The sequence below is a fragment of the Mchenga conophoros genome, linkage group LG12 (assembly GCF_057382185.1).
Source record: "Mchenga conophoros isolate Kocher_MC1m ecotype Shallow Benthic linkage group LG12, M_conophoros_male_GT1.1, whole genome shotgun sequence".
NCBI lineage: Eukaryota > Metazoa > Chordata > Actinopteri > Cichliformes > Cichlidae > Mchenga > Mchenga conophoros.
Window position 1 is genome coordinate 13,096,515 of NC_140537.1, and position 10,954 is coordinate 13,107,468.

The 10,954-nt window shown below is 42.7% G+C and overlaps 1 protein-coding gene across 1 annotated transcript; it reads left to right on the top strand.

Moving 5' to 3' along the window:
- Window positions 1–326: 326 nt before the first annotated feature.
- On the top strand, window positions 327–10,391 carry angptl2b (angiopoietin-like 2b). The gene is made up of 5 exons (XM_085293791.1): window positions 327–808; window positions 5,222–6,126; window positions 7,801–7,994; window positions 8,967–9,237; window positions 9,338–10,391. The coding sequence occupies exons 2-5, from the start codon at window positions 5,238–5,240 to the stop codon at window positions 9,535–9,537; spliced, it is 1,554 nt and encodes a 517-aa protein (XP_085149917.1). The 5' UTR covers window positions 327–808; window positions 5,222–5,237; the 3' UTR covers window positions 9,538–10,391.
- The last annotated feature ends 563 nt before the right edge of the window (window positions 10,392–10,954 follow it).

Here is a 10,954-nt window from a genome sequence, read left to right on the forward strand (position 1 = left end):
TGTGTGTGAGTGTGTAGCTTGTGTTGTGCGTGATTGTGAATCTCTTCTGTGCCATGGGGGGAGGGGTAGAAGACAGAAGGCTTTTGCTTTAAAAAAAGAATGTGTTCATTTAAGTGTGTGTGTGTGTGTGGAGGGTGGGGGTGCGGGGCTCTGACTACTGAAACTACTACAAGATTTTTCATCATTTAAAAGCACAGAGGAGAGAGAGAGAGAGAGAGAGAGAGAGAGAGAGCGGGTGGGTGAGAGAGAGAGAGAGAGAGAGAGAGAGAGAGAGCGGGTGGGTGAGAGAGAGAGAGGTGCAGTGGAGAGAGACAGCCTCTTAGAGCTGTGAGACAGAAGTGATGGATTCAGCCCACAGGAAAGTGACAGTCCTCTCCTAACGGGCCGCGGGCAGCACACAACCTGCCTCAGACTCTCACTGTTGATCAGGAAACTACCTCTGCCACCTGGCTGACGTTACCAGCTGTCCCTTTTTTCTCTTCACAACTTTTTTTTTTTGTTAAAGTGGATCTGGGAGCAATCTCCTTAATGTTTGAAGATTAGTTTCAACTTGACGTTCTGTTTGGCTACTGACAGTTTCTTTTTTTAACAATTACAACAATAGGCTTTGAAACGCCACCTTTTCACCGGTGGAGTGGACTAAGGTGAGAAAAGGCTGAGTAACTATAGACAGCCAGAGCGCAGAGAGGACTACGCGGGGGTGCAGGTTTCACCCTTGGGATGTCGTTCAACCATAAGAAACTTCAGACAAGTCTGGCAGGAGGGCAAAGGAACTGAAGGAGCCTCACCAGTATAGTGCAATTATCTCGTAAGCATGATGTAACCTTGTCATGAATCTGCAGTTACCTTATGATCTGGTTTATTTCAACAGGGTGTTGCATTCATTCAAAAATGACTTTACTCGTTTTTAGTATCTTGAGGTAGCGAGTTGTGAGTAGACTCGGTCTCAATAACTAGTTCTAGTAGTGTGGTTAAGCTCACTTTGCAACAGCAGGCTGAAGTCAGACTTCTGTACTTGGTTTAATGATTTCTGCCTAATCCTGAATTCAGCAGTCATCATGCAGCATCCGTCATCTGACTCACTGCTTGTAGCCAAAAGGTAATTATGCTTTATGGTGACTAACTGGACTGATGCTGACTATGACAGATTTGGCCAAGGGGAGGTTAATTCAGCACAGGGGGATGCTGGTGAGTGAGCCTCTATAGTGAAGTGCCTCTTTATTACTCATTAGGAAAAAAAAAACTCTGTGTTTTCAAAACACAGAGCTCTTAAAGTTTAAAATGAAGGGACATGCCCTGTACGTGTTATATGTATGAAGAGCTCTTTATGATGGTGCCGGACACAAGACTTCTTTTTATTATCTATAAATAACTGCTCATTTATAAAGAGGGGGGAGAAAAAAGGGGACAACTTTACTATGTTAAGCACACTGCAGCTTCAGGATGTTCCCCTGGACTCAAGAGGACAGGGAAGCAGGCGGTTGAATCTAGTCTTTGTTTCTGTTGCCAGGGTGGTGTTTGGATAAGGGGGCTTTGAGGTAGAATGCTGGAACTTATCGAAACAATTCCCAAGACCCCCTGCCTCCCCGTCTGAAATCACAAGAGAGAAAAAAAAAGAGCATTGAGTGGAACAAAACCTACATTAAAAAAAAAACAACTTTATCTCCGCTTTTCAATAGACAGTGGAAATTACAAAAATAACCCCAGTTACCAAGCTGGTAACTGGGGTTAATCATGCCTCAAATGACATGTTACACGCTCATAAGGATTACATGCTTGAGGAAAGAATGAGGTTCGCCTCAAGGTAAAGCAATAGTGCAGATTACCATGAGCAGATTGAATTTGACTCTGATCCAACACTTATTGGGTGTCATGCAGGAGACTGCCAGTTCTCAGCAGCGGTGGCGCTAATTTGAACATGCAGCACAAAGCCACGCGGCAAAGTGTCCGCTTCTTTTTTGGCAACTGGCAAATGAGATGCTGTGTAGCCGTGTTGTGATCTCCTGTTGAGGGTGATGATGGTGTGATTGTGATGCATTCACACAGAAAGTAGGACAATGAATGAAGTGGGTCAGCAGCTATGGAGCATCTTACAGGTAGATGACGAGGGGCGGGGGGTGGGGGCGTAGTAGTGGTCCTCCATCTACAGGGTCCGGCGCTCTCGGTTCCGCCACTGCCACTGACTCTCGGTGTGAGTATGCCGGCTCGCTCTAATGAGGTGACGAAGAATGTTTGGAATGCCATGCTCAGTCTGAAATGAGAGGGGCTGGGGTGAGAGGCACGGACCAGCCGGAGCAAGGCAGCCCACCTTCTAATTAATATGTGCTGAGCATGACCATGGCGCTGGTCAGAGACACAGTGACCTCGCCCCCTTCACCCACCCATCACACTTAATTTAACACGGAGCAAAATCCAGAAAGAGGAGTCGTGTAAACACAGACTTACCACCTGAAAACAGTGAAACCAAAACATGTTGGTGTGAAGCAGACTCGAAAAAACTACCTAAGAGGAGCTGCCAATCATACTGCAACAAGAAGGCTCACTCATTTCATTCGATCATATGCCTTCAGGCCTAGAGCAGAGTATGTATGGATATGGCACTTTTAAGGACCACTCAATAATTGCAGCGTTTGGTGGTCAGTAGCAGTTTGTTTAGGTGGACTGATCTTAGGACTATAAAGTCCACGGGGTTTTAACAGGAAATAAGGAGGTAAAGGCTTTTCCGCTGATCCCCCTGGCAGACTATGGATAAGGTAATAACATGCTGCCTCTGCTGGGGCAGATGAGACTGGCTATTGTCCCCAGGATACTGAACGCCAGCAAGTGTTGTTATTAGAAACACATTAACAGGGGGAAAAACATTCATAGACATGCACAGACTGCATCACACTTGCGAACACACGTTTCACAGCAAGCTGCAAACATTTTCCCCTCAGCTTTGAAGTGTAGAGAAGCCTAGAGCAGGAGATTCCAGGCTAACTACGTCCAAAATGGGAGTCCTCCACAGCAGGGGCAAATCACACGGCATTTCTCTGAGACAGAGCTCATGTTCCGGGGGGGAGAAACCGCAGGAGCCGTGGACAAATACAGTCATCAGCACATTGCAGGACAGGCCCTGAGCTGCTCTATTATCATGCCGCGGGCTTACTTGTAAGCTATTATTAGTCACTTCTTCAGGGTTTGATCTGTAAGACTTTAAGACTATATTTGTCAGACTTGATTAGAAGAATCTCTTTGCATAGTGTGAAAAATATTTTGACACTACAATTTCGGCGTCAATCAGTAATAGCAGAGATGCCCTCACTGAGCCGGGCTTTGTCAGATGGATTAGCTTTTCTGAAAGACAGAAGAGTTTCGTGCTTTATCTAAAGAAGAAACTGTGCACTTATTTTTTTTATTTTTATTTTTTTGCATAGGTGACGAGTGCTTTAAAGTATTGTATTACCAAAGTACCTCTGAGACCTTGTGCTCTTTTGTACTGTAATTTAAAAAGAAAATGTTCTGGCTGAGTAAACGATGACATCAAAAACACAGGTTACATAAGACTAGCATGAACTGTGCAGAAGATCATTTCTATTACTTTTTTTCCCCCCAGGAAGAAAGTGTTTACACATTTGATTCTAGACAGATAAAGCCAGAAGAGTCAAATGTGCCAAGGGTCATGATCTTGGACAGTGCTGCATTTCTCTTCTCCAAGTCTCCAATCTAATGTGCTGGCTACACGCCCGGATTAACAAGACAAAAACATTTCTGCTCTCTTCCCAATTTTGTGCTCACCGTTATATGGTAGATGGTCTTTTACACAAAGATAAGCAATAACAAATGGAAGTCCTGAAGGCAGGCAATCGTTACACAGCCAATTTAGGTTTCTCTGTAATGCTTTATGATTAGGCCGGCCCACTTTGACTCCAAGGAGGTGTTAAACAGGACCCCTCTGTAATCCAATATGCAGCAGCTTTCAATTATGCTGCCCAAGGAGTTACAGGCCTTGTTATCCTTATGCAGGAGTTACATTTACCTCAACAACCAGTAGCACATTCCTCCAGATCTTCAAAAACTCTGAAAACTTATTTTACTAATAATATAAATGAATTCTAGGGGAATAGCTCATATTTTAATTCTCCTGAACCCTTGAGGAAATGCTTAATTACACACAGGAAATATGATTTTAAAGAGATTTTAAACTGAACTTTATCTCAGATTCAATCAAGCAAAGATGAGGATAATATTAGCTGCCTTTATTCATTCATATTCATGCTGAATGCTAGGGTAAGCTTTCAGTCTCGCGGTCAAAGCAGAAACAGACGCGTTTAAAGTCTGCAAATTAAGATGAATTTCCTTCATGACTTATGATTAATCGTCTGAATGCAACCAATTTCCCAGTTTTGGTAGGAGCTATATATACACAGAACTGATGCAACATGCTCAATACTTTAAACAGAGCTTTGAATAGCATCATCTGGTGGTGTCTCAAATTTTCCATGAGTTAAGATGTCCAGGCCTGCAGAGTGGAACAGATGCATGTTGGAGTGCGTAAGGGACAAGTGGTGGCAGTCGCTCAAGCGGAGCCGACGCCAGAACGACAAATTAAGCTAAGCGCATGCTCCTACCAGCGACTTAATAAACCAAAGTGATCAGCACATCACTGTTCGGGGCAATGAGGTGTATTAGTAACTATCAAACCACGTGTGCATGTATTGCTTTTGAAGCTCGGACTTCAATTTTAAAAAAACAGGCTCAGCACATTTCGTAAATTACACTTAAAGCCAGAGGCAAAGCAACAGTGTCTGCTCACACCAGCAGTGATATGAACAGCAAAGACACTGAGACACTCAGATTTATGGATTACGCATGAATATAATGCATCTGTGACACTCAGCAGGGCAAGTGAGCCATTTTCTTTCAGTTGACTGTATCTTTGCCAACTTCTGCCCAGCCTACACTGACATGTGTATGCATGCTGCTTCTGTACCTGTTTGTTTCTTGTGGTTAATGAAGACAAAACCAGTGTATCTTGATGAGCAAGCTTTTTCTGGTAATAGACCTATGTTAACATCAAGATTCTCTTGATATTGCAACAAAATAAGGTTTTGGATTATTCCTATTTGTGCTTTTAAATGTAGAAGTAACAGATTGAGCATAGCTGTGTCTTCTGCTTAACAGTTGATAGTTTCCCCCTAAACATCTCCATGTTTTCCATTTTCTTACTTGCATTCTTTAGAGTTGGACACTAACTCATGGAGCCCCCTTCAGTGGTCCTGCTAGGGCTCCTTCTAGTTTATGGACTAGCCTGTGGAGTCCAGCAGACGTTGGGGAGTCGCTCAGACGGCAGCCGTGGCAGGGGCAGTACCCAAGAATTTGAGAGCAGCGAGGAGGGTCTGGAAAGAGATTTTATCTATGCAGGAAGGAGCAAACGTGCTCCAGCTGACCAGCAGCAGGACAAATGTTCCTACACTTTCATTGTACCTCAACAAAAAGTGACTGGAGCCATCTGTGTCAACTCCAAGGAGCCAGAGGCCATGCTGGAGAACCGGGTCAACAAACAAGAGTTAGAGCTGCTTAATGTGGAACTACAGAAGCAGAAGAGGCAGATCGAGACCCTGCAGCAGTTGGTCGAGGTGGATGGGGGCATCGTCAACGAGGTCAAGCTTCTGAGGAAAGAGAGTCGAAACATGAACTCCAGGGTCACTCAGCTGTACATGCAGCTGCTCCATGAGATCATCAGGAAGAGAGACAATGCGCTAGAACTGGCACAGATGGAGAACAAGATCCTCAACCAAACCTCTGAGATGCAACAGCTCACCAGTCGGTACAAAGATCTCGAGCACAAATACCAGCACTTGGCTTCTTTAGCCACCAACCAGTCGGCTCTCATTGCCGTGTTGGAGGAGCAGTGCCGGAGTCGACCTCCTCCTCGCCATGTTCCCGTGCCCCAGCCCCAGCCGCGGCCTCAGCCTCCACCACAACCCTCACCCCCTATTAACAAGCCCTACCAGCCGCCTGTAATCCCACGCATCAACAACCCAATCAGCAATGAAATCCAGAGTGACCAAAAGTCTCTTCCACCAGTTCTTCCAACAATGCCCACTGGTACGCACAGTCCATCTACCACTGACAAGCCCTCTGGTGAGTCTAACAGTCCAACAGAAAACATTTGTATTTGATGCATTGGTACCAAAACAAACCAGCTGCCATGACAAACAGCATTCGCAAAACAAAGACCGTGTTTGTGAGTGAACCTCTTAATCATTAACACCCATTCTTCGTAGTCACAACAAATTTAAATTTATCCCACACATTCCTAGAGGAGAGAGCTGGCCGTGAGAACAGAAACGCTGTTGTCTTCTGCCTTTTCAGATGCATATCATCAAATTGCCACGATTTAACCCGCATAAAAACACAAGCATGGCCAACTGTGTGCGCCTAAATGGATACCTGGCCCTAAGCCCATTGTCTTTTTGAACATGTGCGTGCAGATTTAAGAATTGATGCGAAGGGCATTTGATGGGATCAGTTGCAGTGAATAGTACACCGCCACTCCTTTTTATTAAAAGACTTTCGTTTTGGTGGAAAAACAGCGGACTATTCCCAGCATTTCCAGTGGGAGCATTTTCCGTTGACATTTCGTGCCACTGCATGCCACTTTTCACCAGGCTGCATGTGAACAGTAGCCTTTGTATGAATTTTTGAAAGGAGGCAAGTAATTTCCTGCCCACGGTCATGCAACTAACACCCCAAAAAGTTATTCAAAACTGTAACAGAAAGCTACACACCACGAAGAAGTAAAGAGAGGAAGACAGGGATTTGAAAGGCAAACAGAAAACATGAGGATGAAGTCTAACAAAAAAGGGAGGGTGTAACTACAAACAGAAAGAGATACCCTGAGTCAATGATGTCATTTGTTCCAGCTGAACCAGGCAAGACTCGGTCATATGTTCCACCGAAGAAGCAGACTTTATCAGGCAGAACAGAGCAAGGGCAGGGCAGGGCAACTTTCTGGCTTGTATCGGCCCAACACAGACATTCCTGAGAGTAAATGGGTGGCTAAGAGTGGACTATGAAACAGATATCATCCACAGTGATTTCTTGAAACCAGAAACATGTGTATAACAACACGTTCTTTGCTTCTTTCTTTCATATGTTTGCTTTTTTTCCTCGTGTAAAACACTGATGGACCTCATCCTCAAACTCCAATGCTCTGTGCGGCCCATAATTGTCTTTCTTTTTGCATTTAAAAACTGTAACACGGGCCAGTTAGCAAACCACTCAAGCATGCAATCTTGAGAACTTACATTTTTGCAGATGAGTGTTTTTACCATATTTGCTATGCTTGGAAGAAATACAGGCACATGTTCAAATTAGGGTAGATACAGCTGCTGAAAAATAATGCAGTTTTGATGCTGCTCAGGCTGTTCTGTGCAGTTTCTTTCCCCTCTGCAATAACATTAACATCTTGGTAATATAAACACACACGGAACTCTAACGTGTTATACATGACTGAAACGTTTTTGCTATTGTTTCATCATTCAGTAGTCAGGATTCCCTTTGCCCTCATGCCAGTGTTTCTTTTGGCTGCGCAATCAGCAGCCATTTCCCTTGTGATAGTAGAAGCCAAAGTCAATTCTACTGTTAAAATGAGCGCCTGTGCAGAAAACTGGGATTCCCTGTGGTAAAGTACAGTAACTCTTTGTGTCACTCTGAGTTTTTCTCTTTTTCTGACTCTCAACCTTTGAGCAAAGACTTGCAACTGAGTGTGTTTTACATGCTGTGTACACATTATGCTTTAATCTTTCTGTCTAGGCCCGTTTAGAGACTGTCTGCAGGCTCTAGAAGACGGACACGCAACCAGTGGCATGTACCTGGTGAAGCCAGAGAATGCCAACCGACTTATGCAAGTGTGGTGTGACCAGAGGCACGACCCAGGCGGCTGGACTGTGATTCAGAGGAGGGTGGACGGCTCTGTCAACTTTTTCAGGAACTGGGAGACGTACAAGGTGCGGCAACTTCACACCAGATCAAGGACTTCATGGTCTGGAGGGAAGCTGGTTACTTATGTAGGGTGTTTTGACACTAACCAGATGTCAGTGACCAATGAATAGGTGACTGTTAAGCTTTCCACGTGTCTAATATAGTCTGATTGCCCCTGCATACGTCATAGCCTAATACCTCAATAATTTCAGCAATGAGGTATTTGTCTCAGTGGTCTTCTGAGACAAATTCACACATACAAAACTATTGGATTGCATTTGGAAGTCATGTTAGTGTGTTGTATTATCATTACTGACATTCTGGAAAAATACTTTTTGAATATTACACCAGAACTACCAGATAAATGGCTATGGAGGGCTGTGGAGAACATTACCACTTACCCAGGGGAACTAATTTCCTCTATCTCTTGAATGGGAAACCTCTTACAGTGGAAGATGGAGTTCATAGGTAAACATTTATAGGCTGTGACTCCTGATTAAATCTTAGCTCAGAGGAACAAAAGAAACTTTTTTGCAAAAAGACCTCTAAACCACACAAGATCTCAAATTGCCTTTGTGCACTCATCAAAAGAAGTGTTTCCACAATTTGAAACACCACAAACCAACTTATAATATGACCAGAGCCAGAAAATAGTGGCGCGCCAGGATCAAGTATGTTGGCTTTCACACTAAATGCACTGTATCCTGCTGCATTCTCAATAACAACATAACAGTGGAAATCTGGAAAACCGACTGAAGCTATAAATTCGACTCAAAGGGTCCATTTATGATAATGTTCCTTGACGATAAACAACCACCAAAAAAAAGAAAAAAAGAAAAGAGAGATAAAATTCACAATTATAACCAGAGCAGGAGCAACGACCCTGAATCATCCCCCGGCCGTCCAATCTAACCATTCAAAGCTTTTCAAACAACATTCAGAAGGGATTTACTAATTGTACTGATAATGTTTTTTTTTCTTAACACTGCACTTCACAGCAAGGTTTTGGCAATATTGACGGCGAGTACTGGCTGGGTCTAGAGAACATCTACTGGCTGACTAACCAGGGAAACTACAAACTGCTGGTCACACTGGAGGACTGGTCTGGCAGAAAGGTGTTTGCGGAGTATGCCAGCTTCAGGGTGGAGTCTGAAGCTGATTTCTACAAGCTGAGGGTAGGCCGCTACCATGGAAATGCTGGAGACTCGCTGACCTGGCACAATGGCAAACAGTTCACAACACTGGACAGAGACCACGATGTGTATACAGGTAAAAATCTGGGTGACGTTCCGGCAGATTAGCTCCAATAATTTCTCCATGTTTATGAGCATAGCTTGACTGTTTCTCATTTATTTTCCACGTTTTTAAGGAAATTGTGCCCATTACCAGAAGGGAGGCTGGTGGTACAACTCTTGTGCCCATTCTAATCTGAATGGAGTTTGGTACAGAGGAGGACACTACCGCAGCCGCTACCAAGATGGAGTCTACTGGGCAGAGTTCAGAGGAGGAGCTTACTCATTAAAGAAAGTAGTCATGATGATCCGTCCAAACCCCAACACCTTCCACTGAGCATCCGAGGAACATATACTATACTGTATGCCTCCCTAAACAAACTATTTACAGGCCATTATTATTCTTTTTTTTTTCTTTTTTTTTGGGGGGGGGACCTAGAACCAGGTCAAGGTAAATTGAGATAAAAGTGCAATATCAAACATTAGGGCAATACTCATCTCCATGACAACTTTACACATTTGCTCCCTGCTTTTTCTGAGGTGTGTACATTCTCAGTGTAAAATATGAGACAAATGAAGGCGTGCTCATTGCTCAGAAGTTATTATAGAGACAGGAACCTTAGGTGACCCTTTAGGATGTGAGGGAGTAGCTTTAAGTTAGGGACCCTACAATATATAGAGTTGACACAGGAAATGTATCCAGTGATTTTTTTTTAAAAATTTCATTCATTTTTCAAAAGTGCAATTTGTAGAACCAGTTAGATTTATTAACTTGTAATAGAGCCTTGATTTTTTTTTTGGCCAGTTTTTTTTTCTTTTCCAATTTGAAAAACTGCACAGTTCATGTACCCGGCGACATCTCCTCTTTTCCTCTTCTCTCTCTGTCTCTGTCTTGTTTTTTTTTTTAAACCTTAAACTGTTAGCGAGTACAAAAACCTGATTGACAGTATTTTATGGAACTTTTTTTAAGATCAACGTTTTTTTTATATTCATTTTGAAATCTTGAATAGCTTGAGCAGGTATCATAAAATTTGCTTGTATAAATCAAGCACTGTATTTACTGTATAAATCTCGTGGTTTGTTGATGTCAGCAGATCCAACAAATTGCGTTTGTACATAAGAAATTTGTAAAATAATGTATTAAAAATTGTCATGACACTTGTAATTGCAATAAAATATGTACAGCTTGTGCACGTTTTTGTTATTTGTGCCTCGTGGGTCAGTAACGTCAGCGAGTAGGCACTCAGTAGTCATAATGTACAGTCAACTAGACAAGGTTTTTTCCTTTTTAATGCAACTTTCTATGATTAAGACACTTCTAAAAGCTTAACCATCTCATAGTGTATAATCATCAGATGTTTCTTATTATACTGAAGCATTAAGAATGTGGCTTATAAGATATAACCTAATAATCTGAGCAATATTCATTAGAATAACTGTGTAAAATACTTTGTGTTTTTACTGCGGATAAATGTTCATCTACGTAAAAGGTTTCTAATCAAATTACCCCAATAACTGACTTATAAGTGGAGTATTGCTCTTTTAAACTTCTTCTGAGTCCTGTGCTCACCGTGCCAGTATTTTATGTTCATCATAATTGCTACCTTGCAGCATACAGTGCTTTTCACAAATTTGCTTTTATGATGTCTTTTACTGCAATAACCACATCCTGTTCTGCTTTAATTTGCTCCAAAACAACTCAGCAGCTTACATAACATCATTAAAAAGCTTAAAAACAAGATGCTTCAAACACT